Raw genomic sequence first — 18,416 nt, 5'->3', positions numbered from 1 at the left:
GCTGTTGGAATATTGTGTTCACTTGAGCCCCTGCCCTGTGCAGCCCCCTCAACAGACCAGAGAAAGACTGACTCACTCGCAATAGTAGCCTTCAAGCCAGGAAATTATTAGTCTGATGATGCATTATTTGCACCCGAAAGTCAATGCACGCTCAAAAAAACACTCTTCAAGGTATAACTTAAAGGGTTAGTTCACCCAAAAAATGAAACTGATGTCTTTAATGAATCACCCTAATGTTGTTCCACACCCGTAAGACCTCGGTTCATCTTTGGTACACAGTTTAAGATATTTTATATTTAGTCAGAGTATCCAAGTGTATGCACACTATACTGTCCATGTCCAGAAAGGGAATAAAAACATCATTAAAAGTAGTCCATATGCGACATCAGTTAGTTAATTCGAATCTCTTGAAGCATCGAAAATACATTTTGGTCCAAAAATAACAAAAAACGATCAATGATTCGGATCGCATGCCAAACTGCTGAAATCACGTGACACTGGCGATCCAAATCATGAATCGATTCACTGATTCATAACCATCTGAATCTTTATTTGAGGATTGAACACAAACAACGAAGAGAAGACAATTTATTTTTGGACCAAAATGTATTTTCTTTGCTATAATTATGCTATAATAATATGATATGATATAATTAATATAAGGTAACACTTTTTTACAGTGTTATTGTTACATATACATGTTACATGTAGTTACTTAATATTACTCTTAAATGTATAATTAGTGCAATAAAGAAACCGTAAAATAAAGTGTAACCTAATATAATATATGACTTTATATAGAATAACATGGCTCTCAATTTTGCACTTGACTTTATTGCATACAACTGAGACTTTATATATTTCTCGTAATGCTGACTTTATATCTCAAAATTGTGACTTTATCCAAGTGCAAGTACAAAAATGTCTCAGTTCTGACTTCATATCTTAACTGGTGCATTATATCTCATATACCTTCAATTTTGTAATGGGGCTTTCACTTTTGTTAGTGAAACCTTGTATAAAATGCTTTGAATTTATTGTTCTTTTTGTATTCTTTTTATATTTTTGTATGTTATGAGTAGGTTAATTTATTTATATTTTTCTTTGCTGATTTGAGGGCAAGTTCTGTGTAATGACTTTAAAAATAGTAAAATTACTTTTTGAAAAGACGTGTGGAACTATAATTATTTTTGCAATTCCCTTTGGTTTATGGATTTACAAGGCCCCAAAAACTTAGGGACTTTTTTTGAAGATTTTTTAAAATTTTGTCATTTTGTTTCTGCATCTGTGAGGAGAAATGGAGAGTGATGTGCCATTCTCTGACTGCCTCATCCTACAGGAAACTCTATCTGATAGGAAGTCTACATTTAGACTCAACAAACAGCAGTGGTCCTCCTCTCCTGCCATCCTGTTTGTTTGTCATGTTTCCTCTCTACTGTTTGGGGGATGTCTTCTAGTGTGATCTCCCCAATGCCCACTTATATTGTTGATGATGGAATTATTATTAATTTTGATACAATTAGAGGTGCTACCATGTGTTTAGATGAGCTGTAAAGTCATGAATTAGTGTCAGTATTTACCCTGCTGGGAATCCATTATTTTGGAACATGATTGATGGTTTCCATAGACCAACTGGTTAAGCTGTATTTTTGGAACATAGTCAATGGTCAACAACTAGCAAATGACCATCTTAGACCCGTTAGGAAAAATATGTTCCAAAACAAGACTATCGTCTTAAGGTGGATTTACCCCACCTCCTTTGGCTGGTTGTCAACAATACAGCTCTTGGATTCTTATCTCGGGGTTATATATTTCACTGACGCTGACATGAGCATGCACACAAAGGCCTTTGATGGTGTTTGGTGACCTTTGCCCATGTGTCTTCACTGTGCAGGTGGTCTGCCGGTTATTAACTTACCAAGCCTCTGCCTTTCTCAACACAATGAGTGACGGAGAAACCAGCATACCACAGATTTTACGCAGCACTTTAAAGCATCCCACAATGCTAAATTTTTAGGGTGTGTCTCAGTCAGCTTTCTAGCTACATAGGGTGTGAATTGTATAGCTTGTACACAAATTTAGGCACTGGTAAGGGCCGTGGATCTCTGCACGTTGGAACACGGATGACTGTTTTCGACACCATTACAACCTCTTTGTTGTACAGCGTCACTACTGGCATTTATGAACAGCAGCAGCACTGATATCTTTTTCACATTACTTTTTTTCCATCCCTCACTTTGTAAAAAAAAACTTCCCTCATGGGTCAAAATGACCTGAACTCACAATTTAAAGGGATAGTTCACCCAAAAATGTAAATCTGATGTTTATCTGCTAACCCCCCAGGGCATCCAAGATGTAGGTGTGTTTTTATTTTTTTTATTTTATTAAAACACAAATTAATTTTTTAACTCCAATCATTGCTTGTATAATGCATGTCAATGGTGTCTAATTCGAATGAGATCTAATATGTATCTAATATGATAAACAAAGCTGCGTGACCTCATACTCATGACCGAAATACCACTCCGATGAAAAAAGATTTTAAAAGTTTTTAAAAATGAGTTTTGTGGCAAAATAACCCAAGGGGGGTTGTGTATGAGGGTTAAATTGATAAATAATTTGGTTGTAATACCTATCCCTGCAACATTTCATCTGTAAATGAATGATAAATGTTAGCTAGACTACCTATTGAGTTGGTTTGTGCAGTTTATGTTCCGTGCTTTAGAATTTCAGTTAAGGGAACATAGTGAGTGTAACAGCTAGTAGGTGCTATATGAGTAAACCTCACTCCTCTGATCTCAAGAGATGCTCTAGTGACTGACGCTAGAGGTTGCAGCCAAAAGCCTCCTTAGAGCACCCGAATCTCATGCCAGCGGACCGGTTTCGAGTCCCGCTTGGAGTGGTTCACTCAAAAATGAGGGGTTCGTGAGCATCAGTACTCGCTGGTTTTTAGGGTGGATTGTGGGACTTTTTAGGGAGCGAATGTTTTCATTCCCTATAAGGATTTTGTGATTTAGACAGGCCTTAAAATGGCCTACTCTCTAATAGTGCCATGAGTGCTGAACTAGGGAGATGATTAAGGGGCCATTTACACGACATGCGTTTTGGCCTTTCATTTACATGGCAGCAGTGTTTTTTGGGGAAACACAACTTTCTGTGAAAACATTACATGTTCATGCATGCGTGATACACGTTTGCAGGGTTTTCTTTGCAAAGTGACATCTCCAACTACTGGCATGCATAATACAGCCTTTTTTATTATTTTTTTCCTGCATATTTGTGTGAATGGGGATCATTTTGACAGCATTATCGTCTGTTTTTATTAGATTGTTGTCATGTAACCATACCCTAAGACACATCCTATAGTGTATTAGCAAGATTAGCTTTAATGCTAAAAACTAAGTTAACTGAGTAACAATTTAAGAATAAGGTCCATGGACATGGGAAAATATTTAATCTGTAAAAAGCAATTTTCATCAAGTTTGCCTTTTTTTTTTTTTCAAATTCAATTATCGTGTTTATCCCTCTAGAAATGTTACATAATTTGAGTCTTAATCGCATTGGGTGGGAGAATTTCTGCCCACACAATGCTATTTTAAGTCACGTTCTAGAGCCCAGTTCATTTTCACATTCCTCTACTTTGCAACATTTTTGTGGTGAGGTCTAAAAATGGAAGAAGCTATTTAAGCCACATCCATCACTGTGTTTGTCTGTGGCCATAATCATACACTTACAGAAATGACTGGATTTCTCATATGCCCCTCAATTTCCTGTCTAGATATGCTTCTGTATGCTGCAGCACATATGCGGCCTGCTTCAGGGACGGATCGTAAACATATGTGATGTTTTCTTCAGTAACTTCCTCTGATGTTGGGCATCTTTGGATATCAAACAAAGGCCTTAGGCATTTAGATCGCGGATGTCGTGCAAACAGAGTTCAGTACGGCAAACGGCTGATAAAAAGACATTTGTTTATTGTTACTCGTATAAGTATCATAAACGAAACTGGCATGTTGCTACATGTTATCACCCGTCTGTGGAGCAAATGGTATTTTTCATATTTAGCTTAGATGATAATTGTAGTTTTATGCATACAGCATTTTTTCCCTCTGTTCATGACCCTATATCAGAACAGAGAAGCACTTATAGAGATCAGTGCCTGCCACCAGGTGGAGGTCTCTGAGCATGCACCTCACAGAAGATAACCAACTAGCTAGTGAAAAAGCTCATCATCGCCGCCTTTCTTTTTCTGTCCTGTACTTTTAAGCTCAACTGAAATTCCACCGATGAATAATCCACATCGCCTCAAGGCAGGAACTAGAAAGCTGTTATTACCCAACAACAGCCAGGACTCGCTGCAAGCGTCTTTACCACATTTCCTCGCTCTTACAATTACAAATTTCTTCTCCTTCAGCATTTCCTTAGCATATGGAATGTTATCTTCAAGGGAAATCCTTTAAAAGAACCTCAGCAATGTGTATGAGAGTAGATCGAATGTGGGGGAACATCTACATTCCAGAAAGCACCATCATGTCTTTCCATCCAGAGATGCTCCTACCATTGATCCGTGGCCTCCTTCCAGCCCATGCTGTCATTATGAAGAGCTGAATGTCGTCAGCCGCTTTTCAAAACAACATCTCTCTAAACTTGATACTTGAGGATCATTAAAGCAAGCCAACCCTCAGGCTGAAAAGAACAGTGCCGCTGCACTGTAACAAATTGTTGGTTTAACTTAAGTTACTTGGTTGCCATCAAATTTTGAGTTCACTAAAATTAAACAAATTAAGTTAAACCAATGAAGATTGGATTAATAAATAGAAACTCAAAATCTGATGTTATCTGAACCACATTAAGTTAATTTGACAAAACAATGTGACAATAAATCATTTTTGAATATAATATCAAATGTAAGGAATAATGTATTTTACATTGTCCCACTTATTACACAGTTTCTTGCTAAATAAGAAACTAGACACAAAATATTGACTTTAAATATTTTACTAGGTATTTAAAGTGAAAAAAAAAGCAGTTGCTAGCAAGCCACAAGTTCAAACTAGACAGACATTTAAAAGATACGGGGATAATGTTTATGGGGATACCAGATATTGATTTGAGATGAAACCTGTTTGTTATCTTATAATCCATTATAGTGTACAAAACACAATGGCAGCAGCTGCGTCTGTATTAAATAAGAGAGAGAGAGTGTCCACGATACCAGATGACACTATTCAATAATTGTATACAAAATATTGATTTGATTTAATATTTTATTAGCTCACCAAACGTAAAACTTCCACGAAGGAAAAACATTCTTAGCAAGCATAGCGCTGACTTCAGTTGAGCCAGTGTTATCAGTTTTTACAGATGGGGACACTAGACAAAACGGCCATTTTGGCGTAATTCTGTGCGCTATTGTTCGTTCAAGCGCGAAAGAGACCTTGCGATACTGGCGCTCGTCTTTCTGTGAGTGTGTGCGTGCGTGTGTGTTAAATAGACGTGTGTTTATTAGTGTTACATAGACAGGACATTAACAAACAGCACGTTCTCTTTTGTCTTTTCTTGAATGGTTTAAAAGCATTTGCGTGATTAAGAGTGTGTAATGAAGTTCGTAGATGGGAAGGAAGGAGGCGGGAACCGGCGAACTTTCAACAAACTTTAATTCAAAACAAATAAACAAAATGAAAGTAAAACCGCGGGCAGCCCCTCACGGGCGACTGCCCGCAAACACACAAAATAAAACGTGGGCAGCCCCTCACGGACGACAAACACATAAACAAAACTAAACATAAATTCCAGGCCTGGTCCTCTCTCGTCTTCCGCAGCTCTTGCTCCTCCTTATATGCTCCCATTCCATGGCCGCGAGACGAGACCGGTGTGCCATGCAGCTGGCACTCGTGAACATTAATCACCGGCCCACTCTCGCGGTCCCTCGCCCCGCTGCCTGTCACACCACAGAGTGTAATCATATAATGTTATGCTAGACAGATACGTTTATGTTTATGCAACGTAACTAACTGAAGAGAAAAAAAGTTGATGCAAATTTTGACACCACTAAACCAAACTTTTTTTTTCCTTTTAAAAATAAAATAAAATCACTGGACAAATAATTTAAAAAAGAAAGATTTTTCTAGATAACCGATATCGATTAGTAAAAATATTTTTAGATCTGTGGATAGAAAAATAGCCTATTTTTCCTTGCTTAGTTAAATGTGAGCTACATGCCAGACCTGCATGCCTTCGATCGACCACATCTCTTCATCTTTTTTTCCATTGCGTTCTTCAGGCAGTGTGCAGCATCCACAGAGAGGGCTTTAACATTTAGAGAGACAATATCAGCCTTCATGCTTCTATTGGAAAAATCTGCTGTCCATCACATTGTCGTGTCTAATAATAATATGTGAGCGTGTGCAATTTGGAATAGAATCAAACTCTGTATAAAGACGTTAGTAGGGAAATGTGACTCATTGCCTTTTTGTATTGTGCAAATTGGCTTTGATGAGCTAAGAGGCATGTGGCAATAACAGAGTTTTGGAGTGTGATCAAACCCAATCTCAATCTGTCGGATCTTCTGTCTGTCTGCCTCAGTCTTTGTACATTGATGACCTACATATACTTCAATTATTACTCCCTTGAGTTTGCTTCAACTTGTTAGACTTCCTCTCTTGTTCATCTTTCACTGTAATCCGGCGTCTTTCTTTTCTCTTTTATGAAGCCCCATCCTTTTATTGACCAACACAGTAACATCTGTTATCAGGGCTGTAGCCAACAGGCAGGAATGTGTGATTTAGCTCAAAGCTGCATGTATAGGCAGGCCCATGCTGTTTTGAATAAGAGTAGGTATCCTCTAAAAGTCTAAATGAAGATGTAAAGAGAGACTAGAGAGCCCAGTTACATTTTCTTAGGACTTTGATGCTGTAAAAGCTTGATTTAATGCTCAAAAATGGAGGCGTTGTGCTTGTTGGATACCTGGCAGAAGGTAAATTTGTATATTTTTTGTATTTCACCTTTTAAACAGCATACTACTTATTCTTATTTTTCAATTCTTGATGGATACATGCTTAGATGTTAAATATTTAAAACCACATCAGAATTTAATGAGCTTGTAATTCCAGTTTTTGAATTATACAAGAGACTTTTTGTTCCGGTCCAGTGGTTTCAAGTATTAAATGATTCGATTTGTGTGACATTTGATTCAATGCCAAACAATTTAAATTCTCTGCCCTTCAAAAAATGTGTTTTTGTATTTCATAACAAAGGTGCTATCATCGAATCTCACAGAGTAATTACAGTAATTACCCCAGATTATGCAGTTATGGGTTTTGGATGTCACTGAATTCATTTCACCACAAGCCTGTTTCTAGATTCGAGGCTGCACAAGTTACAATGCATGGGGTTCCGTGTGTGACTAGCCAACAGGTAAATGTATAAATGTAGCCATTGGATTGATACGTTCTGCTTGAAGTCAAAGACGGCACAGTGAGTAAGAGCACTGGAATGTCAGGGCAGGAAGGTCTGTGTGCGTGGATGTGTCAGGTCTCAGAGGAAAAGGCAGCTTACGGCCGGTCAGAGTCAGTGTGAGTTGGCCCGACGGGGTAAATCAGCGTTATCTGTTTGCGAATGCCATTTGTGTGAGTGCAGACTCTATTCATCAGGGCAGTGAGTCAGCTGAGGATGGAGACGGGGAATGCCTGAGGCTGCATGTCTCCCACTCGCACTATTGTTTGTGTACTGTAGATACTTGACTGGCTCAGTTGTTATCTACTACTGACAAGACACCAGTTAAAGAGAATATATACACTTATCTGAAAGTATGTATGGTGGCTCCAAAAAGGCAAAGTTCACCATCAAAATTTTAATTCGTTCATCATTAACTCGCCCTCTAGTCGACCCAACCTGTATGATGATCTTACATGTAACACAAACAAAGTTTAAAGCAGCAGTCCGTAACTTTTTTTTTTGGTTAACAATGACCCACAATCAATTTTAGAGCAAGTACATAACCAGCTGGCGTTCAAAACTATCTCTAGACTCACAGCGCTACACTGTAAAAATGTTTTAAAAAGACGTCTCCAATTGAACATTTTCTTGTGACTGATCACATCAAAATTGTTCATTTGGCCGAATTGAAATTCTGTGAATTGATGCAATTTAATTCACAGAAATTCAATTCGGCCAACTGAAAAATTGAGATGTGATCAATCACTTGGAAAATGTTCAATTGAAGACCTGAATATTTTTTACAGTGTAAGTTTGTTGTAATGTGTTCTAATTTGAGTGGTACTGGTGGATTTCCACGGGAAATTCGAGCATGGCGGCGTTTACGTCACGTCTGTTGTATGCATAAAGGAGGAGTCCAGCTATAGTAGACTATATCGAATGTAAGAATGCTGCAGGTGGTGGATCATTTATAGCTTTTTCTCGCAGCAGCTGGTCATTAAACGTATCATTTTGATGGCGGATTGTAATCCAGAAAGGTCCAAACGACAATCATCAGTGACAACTGGAGATTTACTCTTAGTCAAAAGAAAAAGATTAGCCTGTAACTGAAACTGAAGTCTACAGGTAACGCTAATACACACTAAATACATGTAGTCACGCAATGCTGATGTTGGTAACATTAACAATTTGAGAACAAAGTATAATAATAATCATTTGCATGGTTTGACCTGATATGAGCTAAGCAACCGGTAGATGTAATCACCATTGGTAGAGCAATTTATTTTAATTGCATTACAATATGTTACCTATTGTTCAGATGACTTTTTCTGGTGAAAATTCTTATTTTGGTCCATACTTCCATAGGTTGTGCCGAGCCGCGTAAAGATGATAATTCCGCAAATAACTGCAATTGCAGGTTTCAAACAGAGATGGCGACAAAGAGGAGAAACTTACGGACTACAGCTTTAAAGAGATAGTTCACCCAAATTGTCATGATTTACTCACCCTCAAGTTGTTCCAAGCCTCTATGAGTTTTTCTTCTTCTTTTGTGCTGAACACAAAAGATATTTACAAGAATGTTTGTAATGAAGCAGATGGAGCAACCATTGACAACCATAGTATTTTTTTTACCTACTATGGTAGTCAATGTTTGCTCTATCTACCTGGTTACAAACATTCTTCAAAATATCTTTTTGTGTTTAGCAGAAGAAAGAAACTTTAAAGCAGAATGTCCTAGTTGCTATAAGAATAAGAGGCTGGGATTGTACACTGGTTAACTTGATAAGATTTGTAAGGTCGCTTCATCACTCTTTTTGTCTCTTGCAGGATTCTCATGTCCCTGAGCGAGTAACTGATACGCTGGTCATGGATAGTTTGAACCAAAATCTTAGCAGTGGACATCAGTCTCATCAGCTGCTCCAGGTGAGGGCCAACTTTACTTATTATGTGTGATAACTAATACATTCGTCTTCTTATTTTGATAGGTAATTTAATAATATTATTATTATTACTACGGATGCATGGTATATCGGTCACCCTATCGGTATCGGCCGATATGTGTTCATTTTTAATGTTAATGAAAATGTGGACGATATATTAAAGCTGATAAATAATGGAAAATTTCTTTCAGCTGAGACACTTCAGATGCGCACTGTTCGCCATGATGGTTTTGAATTGCTTGAAATATGATTGAAATAACTTCAAAAAAGGAAAATACAGGCAGCGTCTGTCAGTCATATAGGCTATAAAATTATAATGAGAACATTATTATTGTGTGCTTTTATTTTGAAGCATAACCACCACAAAATCAGACTTTAGCAACTTTTTTTATTCAGAAATTGTTCTGAGTTTAAATACAGATTTCTGGATGAAGTTATATTTAAATTTCCAGCATGCATTTTTATCATTCGCCATGGTGGCGACTCTCAGACATGTTGCAGCCTAAAGCTTTCAGTGGCAATGTGGATTGATGTAATTGGCAGACGCTGCAAAGTCAAACAAGAGAGACCATCAAAAGCATCAGAATAGCATCTAAACAGCCTTTCAATGACAGGAAGCATCATGCACATTAAAAACAGGCAAAGCAACAAATTAATGAATGTAGTCAACATATTCTTAGCCTAGAAATCTAGACGCACCCTAGCGGCAGCAAATCTAATCTGCCCACGAGTGTCGTCTAGCAACTCTCAATACTCCTCTGAGCTGTAATCGGCTAAAAAGAGTCGGTGGGCGGGGCTTAACATAATGACGGCAGAGTTGCGTTTGCGTGCTTCTAGTAAACACAGAAACTGGCGAAGGGCGGTCTTTTGAATCAGCTTTAACCGCGACTCTGGAAGACTTTGAGTTAAGCTTTTCTCTGAGAAAAGAACAAAGAACGGCACTGAAGTCATTCTTAAAAAGGGAAGATGTGTTCGGAGTTTTGCTGACCGGATACAGCGAATGTTTAATCTGTCAACAAGCTCTGTTTCACCTTCGTTGCTCTGGTTGGTTGTAGCGCTATCCTATCACGAGCAGAGGGAGTTTGAAAGACAACCGTTTATCCCGCCCCTCGGATTGAGCCCTGTCAATGGTGAGTTTCCAGACCAAACATCTTGATGTGGGTCTGGCTTGTCAGGCTAACATATTCTAGCTATTTACAGGAAATATTCTGATGTAACCCCCTTTGTATTCATTAACATTTTCAGAAATAACTGTAATTGAATTACTTTTTTTTTCTCGGGAACTGTCACTGACTACCATACAACTCACTAATTAATACTTATAAGTCAGTGTAGAATGGATTATGTGCATCCTTATTGAAAAGCAAATGCATGACTTATAAGTATTAAATAAAAAAATTATATAAACCAATGTAACTATAACTGTTCTTATAATGCAGTATGTCATAATGAGTCTTCATAAATATATTTATAGAATACTATAATTGTGGCTATAATTCATTAGAAGCATAGGCTTCATAGAAGGAACTTAATTTCTATTTTTTGTATATAATCAAAACTTTATCTCAAAGAGGTATAAAGCTACTTTTTGTCATTATTATTATTTTTTTTACAGTTTGTATGACAGTAAGAAGGTAAACCCACTTCTAATAGCGACATCTTCAGCTCAGCTTTTGTCTGGCAGAAAGGATTGAGTGTTCATGAGACGAGGTGTCAGGCAAAGTGTGAAACAGACCCTTGGGGGCATCATCACATTCTGCTTCAACATGGCTGCCATGTATTACTCGTTGTAGATAATCCGTGGCAGATGTGTTGATGGGTCTTACTTATGAAGCACAATGATCATCTCTCACTCACATCCTGTAAACTCTGCCTTAACCGATTACACTAATTACCTCCTGCTAATCTTGCTTAAGCAGCCGGGTTTATCCTAAAGTCAAGCGTATATACTGCAGCCCTGAGGTGATAATATGTGGATGTTGGGGAAGGTGGGTGCACACCAATTATCTGCAAGGCTGCTGTACGGTTAAAAATAATATGCCTATTTTGCATAAGTCTGCAAAATGAAATCCTGTGCATATTTACATATTATCATGATTGTGCCTTGAACAGAATTTACTATCAAAGCAAGCTGATGGATTCGGCTAATTTTCAGGTGAAAAATGATGTCATTGCACGATAGCAGAATTACAGGGTACAGTCTTCCATTCCCAGTCATTACCAGTTCACACTGTTGCCATGACAACCTCTCCCCCTTTCTGAGCCTTTAAGTTTTCACGGAGGTCTACTCTCAAGAAACAACTGAAGGGTCTTCTCTCACTGTAGTCAGGGGCGTAGCACCAAATTTTGGGCCCTGGGTACAAACCATCTTGCTGGGCCCCCGTACCATGTATGTGTATGTATAGAAAACGGACTTCCCTGCCTTGGGCCCTGGTTACTCAGTACCCTTTATCCCCCCAGTCCCACGCCCCTGACTGTAGTACAGTAAGATGGACTCCCACCATCATACTTAACCGCCTGCCTAGAGCTCAGCTCAATCACTACTTCAAAACTTCATATTGTTGTGAAATATCAAATCATCACTACTATATTTTTAGCACCAGTGTACAGCAATGGCTTTTACCTCTCAGATCAGACACAAACACTAAAAGCAGCAATTCAGACTTCATTGTTGACAACATTTAAACGCCTTATGACTTTTCCTGCTGTTTTTCCTGCTGATTTGTGATGGGTAGGTTTAGGGGCAGGGGCAGTGTAAGGGGATAAAAATACGGTTTGTACAGTATAAAAACCATTACGCCTATAGAATGTCCCCATATATCACAAAAACAAACGTGTGATTTTTTTTTTCTAAATATTTATTTTTATTTTTATTAGTATTATTTTTTTAAGGGAACATATGAAATAGTTTTTATATTATATGGTAGGTAGTATTATATGAGATATATAATATATTACTTGTGATATATATTATATTAATTTTATTATATTATATTCATATTAAGGACTCCTTGGAAGTTTGCTCTCATGGGCTCTGGCCCCCTTGTTTAGGAGCGCTGGTTTAAAGGCATAGTTATGCTTCTGTCATAATTTACTCACCATCATTTCATTCCAAACCTTCCGTATGTTCTTCTGTGTATCATAAAAGCAGATGCGTGAAATGTCTGCTCTATTCCATACAATGAAAGTGAATGGGGACCAGAGACCGTAATGTTTCAAAAATGTTAAAAAGGCTCCAAAAAGTATCGCAAAAAGTGATCCGTACATTTTGAGTTCCCTGAACCCATATGGTAGTGTCAGGAACTGACAAACAATTTTGTTATTCACTGAAAAGCATGCCATTAATTTTTTTAACTCAAAAGCAGTAATCACCCTTCACTTTCATTGTATGTAAAAGAGCAGCTTGGGCATTCTGCTAAATACATCCATTCATGTTGCATGCACACACACACACACAAAAAAAAATGCTAATTCCAAATATGCTCGCTTGTTTATACAATATACGAAAGAAAAATGTATGATAAAATATTAGTAAATCAGAATACATAGTATTAAAAAAAACAGCAGGTGAAAAGTTACCTATGACCTATACTACTTCCACTGAAATTCCGAAGTGCACATCCGATGGATATTTTACTATCGCATGAGGTCACAGGAGAGGAAATGTCAATTGTGGGGATGCGACTCAAATGCCATTGGTCACTGCCAATGCCAATGGCAATTCAATAGGTAAATACCTAGAGATAAAGTGCAGTAAACGGACACAAATCCTTGCACATTGAAGTTACAAATGGCTGCACCTGCTCTTACATTAAAAATACGTTCTTCATTTAATGGAGTACCTACTCTGGCAGAAAGCTATTCTGGATGCAGCCAAAGTCGAATGGATTTAGAAACACATGAGGATGAGACTGATGACATTTTTATTATACAATGCTAATTTTTTTTTTAGAGCACTCCACTGGATTTGATCGAGACTGGAAAAGCACTGAAGGTCCAAGCAGAGCGCCCCCATTTGGTCAGTTTAGGAAGTGGCCGTCTCAGTACAGCCATCACCCTCTTACCCCTGTCCGAAGGTAAGGTTATTATTATATTGTTAAATGGTTACACTTTAGTTTAGGGTCAAATTCAAACTATTAACAATGAGTTTTGGCCCAGTAAACTCCTAATTACTGCCTTAGTAAGGTAGTTGTTCAGTTTAGGTATTGAGTAGGATAAAAGGGATACTTCACTCAAAAATGAAAATTCTGTCATTTTCAAGTTATAAATATATATGTAGAACATTATAATGTATACATTTCTTTTTGAGCAGATCTCGCCCCCCATTTACTACCATAGTATTTGTTTTTTTCCTACTATGGAAGTCAGTTGGGTGGCGAGATCTGCTTGGTTACAAACATTCTTCTAAATGTATTCCTTTGTGTACAGCAGAATACAGAAATGTATATATGTGGTGAGTAAATGATGACAGAATTTTTATTTTTGGGTGATCTACCCCTTTAAGGGATGTGGAATATGGTCATGCAGAATAAGGCATTAATATGCGCTTTATAACTACTAATAGCCAATATCCGAGTAATATACATGCTAATAAGCAACTAGTTAATAAGTATTTTAATAAGAAACTAAAGTGTCACCATTTGTTAATGCTATTATTATTTATCCTGATTATAGGATGCAGTACTTCAGTCAGTGGACTGACTTTTTCAAAATGTTTTCTCCAAGATTCACAAACTTTGGGGAGAAAAAGTAGAGAGTTCTCAAAATGCGATCCAATAATGCAGTTGTTTGGGAAGAAATACAAACCTTTTGGGTGAATTCAGGGTGATTGGGACACTTTTTGCCATTGATATAACTGTGAAAAAGTGTCCCAATCACCCTGAATTTACTCAGTCTACACAGATGGTCAAATCCCTTGCATCACCTCTGTGTTGTGATTGAAAAGCTAATAACCCAACCCGGAGCCTTAAGCAGCATGGGGTCTTTAAAACACCCTCTCTTCATTAGAGAAACCCCCTCCCACCATCATCTCCACCTACTTACTTTCTCTGATACTGACAGGCCATTCATACCAGTGTCTCCTTTATCAGTGTCCATCTGCTTGAATTCCTCAGAGACACATGGAGTTATCAGGAAGGCTATGAAAAGGGCACAAGGAGAGCTTTTTTAATTTATATTAGTCACTGTGCACTGTATTAGTATTATGAACTGATACACTAGCTTGTGTGATTCTGAGGTCCTCTCAGGTCACAGGCTTTTATCTCGTACCTGATAACAGATGAGAGTGGAGGGGGGCAGTTGAGGAATGCGGTCCTTCTCACTGACAAAGAACAGGCTGACATCAGAGATTTAGCTTCAGCTTAATTTAGCATTATAGGCATCTCACTCTGCTGGAAGATGATAAATGACACTGTTTATGTTTGAAATAATCTATAATTAATATCGATGAGCGACTCTTCAGCTATTTGCACTTTGATCCTGTCTCTTAAAACATTATTCACACTCTTTAGTTTATTGAATTTATCACTTGCATGGTCCAACTGTACATTTATTATAACTTTATGTATAATTCACATCCATCTTGTATTCATATCAAGCTCTTCGCTGACAGTGTCATCTCCTTAGTAACTTAGTACACAGAATTTAAATTTGTTATAATAAAAATAAATCTCGTAACATTGTTTGTTAGATGCCATAGTCAATATTTCTGTAAAAATGACATTTTGACACAATATGTATTGCAATGGTTTATTGTGTTAGATTATTAATACATTTTAAAAACTATTATTTTTGTACGGTACATTTCCATTGAACATAGGATGCTGCAATAAGTGTACAACAAAACACGGTACACTAAATTAAAACCATTAAAATTTGAAAACAGTCTCACGCATATTTTAGGCAGTTTTTAAGGCTTACTTAGTTTAATGGAATCTACCTGAATAAATCATCCTAAATGATTTAGTCTATGATACAAGGAATTTAATATTTTAGGGAATTTTTGACTCAAAATTGTGTGATGAGTGATTGTAAATAACCTGTTTGTATTTGACTTTGAGTTATGTTGTACACTTAATATTATTAGTACATGCAGTTATTAACAACCTAACCATAAGCTCTACTCTTCTGCACAATGGTAACGATCAAAACTTCCAAATAACAGAAATTCTTTCAAATGTCAAACTTAACTCTTCACTCAAAATCACACTTCAGTTCAATATTTACTCTCCATTTCCGGTCATATGCAAAGCATGCTGGGAACTACTAACAATGCTGTCTCTCTAAATAAAAACCCATAATTTAACTAATTTTCTTCAAATAAATAGGTAGACTTATTGTCTTCATTTTATAAGCTTAATTAGTTCATCAATTCAAGCCTCAAAACTGCTTACTGTACGTTTTCTTAAAAAAATAGGAAAATGTATTACTTGGTTTTATTTGTTAGATGTTCTCAATATTTTCTATGAAACCCTAAACCACAATTTTCTCAATTAAATATACATACTATTTTTAATTATCAGCATCATTTTTTAATAAAAATTTCAAGACCCATGATTAATTTTTACAGTGTACCATTCAAGGGATCAGTAACATTTCTTTAATTATTATTATAATGCTTTTTTCAGCAAGGATGCATTAAATTAATCAGACGTGTCAGTAAAAACATGTATAATGTTACAAAAGATTTATTTTTCAAATCAAAGCTGTACTTAAGAATTTTCTTTACACATTAAAGAATCCTGAAAAAAACTGTACACTGCATAAAAAAGAAAAAAAAAGAAAGAAATGGCAGAGTCCAGTAATTTTATGGACATTTCAGTTTACCCCAAAACATAATTCAATGAAATAGAAAAAATCTAAATACAGGTAAAACACCTGTATACATTTTTTTAAACATTTTGTCAAATTAAAACCTGATTCCAAAAAAGTTGGGACACTGTTCAGATTGTGAATAAAAAAGAATGCAATAATTTACAAATCTCATAAGCTTACGCATGGCTGCATAGAAGAAGGATCCAGATACTGAAATGTCCAACCTGCAGTCCAGATCTTTCACTCTTAGAAAACATTTTCCGCATCATAAAGAGGAAGATGCGATAAAGAAGACCTAAGACAGTTGAGCAACTAGAACCCTGTATTAGACAAGAATGGGACAACATTTCTATTCCTAAACTTGAGTAACTTGTCTCCTCAGTCCCCAGAGTTTGCAGACTGTTATAAAAAGAAGAGGGGATGCCACACAGTGGTAAACATGGCCTTGTCCCAACTTTTTTCAGATGTGTTGTTGCCATGAAAATCCACTTATTTTTCCCTTAAAATTATAGTTTTTTTCAGTTTAAACATTTGATATGTCATCTATGTTGTATTCTGAATAATATACTGAAATTCCCAACTTTTTTGGAATCCTGTTTGTAATTTATTTTAGTGTATAATAATTTCCACAAAATAAAAAAAATTCTTGAGCAGCAAATCAGCATATTTGAATGATTTCTGCAGGATCGTGACATCTTGCCATTTCCTAATAAATTATATTTTAAAATGATTAAAATTCAAAAATCACAGTATTACTGCTATAACTGTATATTTGTCCGAATAAATGCAGCCTTCCTTAAATACTTGCTTAAAACACAAACTTTTTGAACATTAGTGTACTAAAAGTAAAATAGTCTTAAAAGTGCCTGGGTTTTCGTTCACCACTTTCCAAACTTCACCTGAGTAGTACTTTCAACCTGAAATCCTCACTAGTGCATGTTGTCTGAGAGCAAATAATCTTTGAAATCAACATCCTGTGGGGGTTGTTTGTTTTAGGCAAGACCACTCTGGGGCACGGAGCCATGGACATCAGCATCCAGGGCCCGGGGATCGCAGCTCAGCACTGCTTTATCGAGAACAGGGCCGGGGCCATCACACTGCACCCCTGTGGAAACCAGTGTAGCATGGACGGACTACCGGTCTCCAAGCCTGTGCGCCTGTCTCAAGGTAGCTTTTGCACATTTACAAGAGTTCGATCCTTCAGGTCTTCGTTCAAATCAAATACGGCCAAGATATTCAGTCATTACTTCAGCCACGCCAAAATTCAAGCGTGATTCTGACGTGTAAAATCTATGAAAGGAAATCAATGCACCCAAACCGAAAGAGAGTATGCTCCTCCTCTGAGTCTTTTGTCTGAGGGAACAATTTGACTAAACAGGTTGGGGGGAGGGGTGTGTTTGGGGTAATCTTCATTGTGCGAGCTTCTAGTGTTTCACTATTGTTCAACACATTTGCTCTGAAATATTTAGTTTAATGATCATAATAAAAGCCTCATTTAATGCCGCCCATGTTTTATTATCTTCTACGTGTAAAGTCATAAAAGAGCAGGAACCTGTGGAAAGAATGTTAAATGCTGTAAGTGAAAAAGAAACCCCCTCTTGGAAGCTCTGACTCAGGGGTGAGCAATTACACCTCCTCCTTTCCCATCCCTAATCTGAGAGGGAAATTAGTTGCACCAGTGACGGAGACAGCTGTTCAACTTTACCACCCATCAGCAGGAGAGCGTGCAGGGGTTCAGTGACTTGAAAAGTGCTCTGGATACAATACAGCACCTCTGGGTTGCCGTTCGGTGGAGACAGGATTATATTTCTGTGACTGGAGATATATGGTTTAGACTCCTCACTACGACTGCGCGCACCGGACGGCTATTCGCACCGTTTCAAGTTAACGATAAGGAAATCTGATAAAGCATGGGGAGTAATTGATGAATACTCCATGAACAAAGGATTAACAACCGCCAAGCAAGTCAGTCTCTGCATGCTACAGCTGTAGTATAAAACCATGTGCTTCCCCATTTAAAGGGACAGTCAGGATGTTACCTACACAGATGGAATGGGAAAGTTGACCATTTGGATTTAAAAGTAAGTGTATGAGGATCTAATAAACTGGTTTGAGGGGTGAATATTCAAAATGGAATTAGATTTAAAAGGTCTCTATTAGATAAGTTGCCTTTACAGTTTAGCATGTAGCAACATATTTCTTGAAACACTGAAGACTGGAGGAATG

General features: G+C 37.3%; 1 protein-coding gene across 4 annotated transcripts in view; it reads left to right on the top strand.

Moving 5' to 3' along the window:
- phldb1b (pleckstrin homology-like domain, family B, member 1b) overlaps nt 1-18,416 on the top strand; it is a 97,061-nt gene that overhangs the window by 11,837 nt on the left and 66,808 nt on the right. For 2 of the 4 annotated variants that reach the window (XM_067451141.1, XM_067451142.1), the window contains exons 2-4: nt 9,265-9,360; nt 13,330-13,453; nt 17,187-17,357. In XM_067451141.1, the coding sequence (XP_067307242.1) occupies nt 9,265-9,360; nt 13,330-13,453; nt 17,187-17,357 (391 nt within the window). Of the gene's footprint in view, nt 1-6,836; nt 6,977-9,264; nt 9,361-13,329; nt 13,454-17,186; nt 17,358-17,889; nt 18,272-18,416 lie in introns of those variants that run through there. The other 2 variants (XM_067451140.1, XM_067451143.1) reach the window with 2 other exon arrangements.

Source organism: Pseudorasbora parva, chromosome 8 (genome assembly GCF_024679245.1).
Source record: "Pseudorasbora parva isolate DD20220531a chromosome 8, ASM2467924v1, whole genome shotgun sequence".
Lineage (NCBI taxonomy): Eukaryota > Metazoa > Chordata > Actinopteri > Cypriniformes > Gobionidae > Pseudorasbora > Pseudorasbora parva.
The sequence above is the reverse complement of the archived record's forward strand: the minus strand, read 5'-3'. Positions and strand labels throughout refer to the sequence as shown.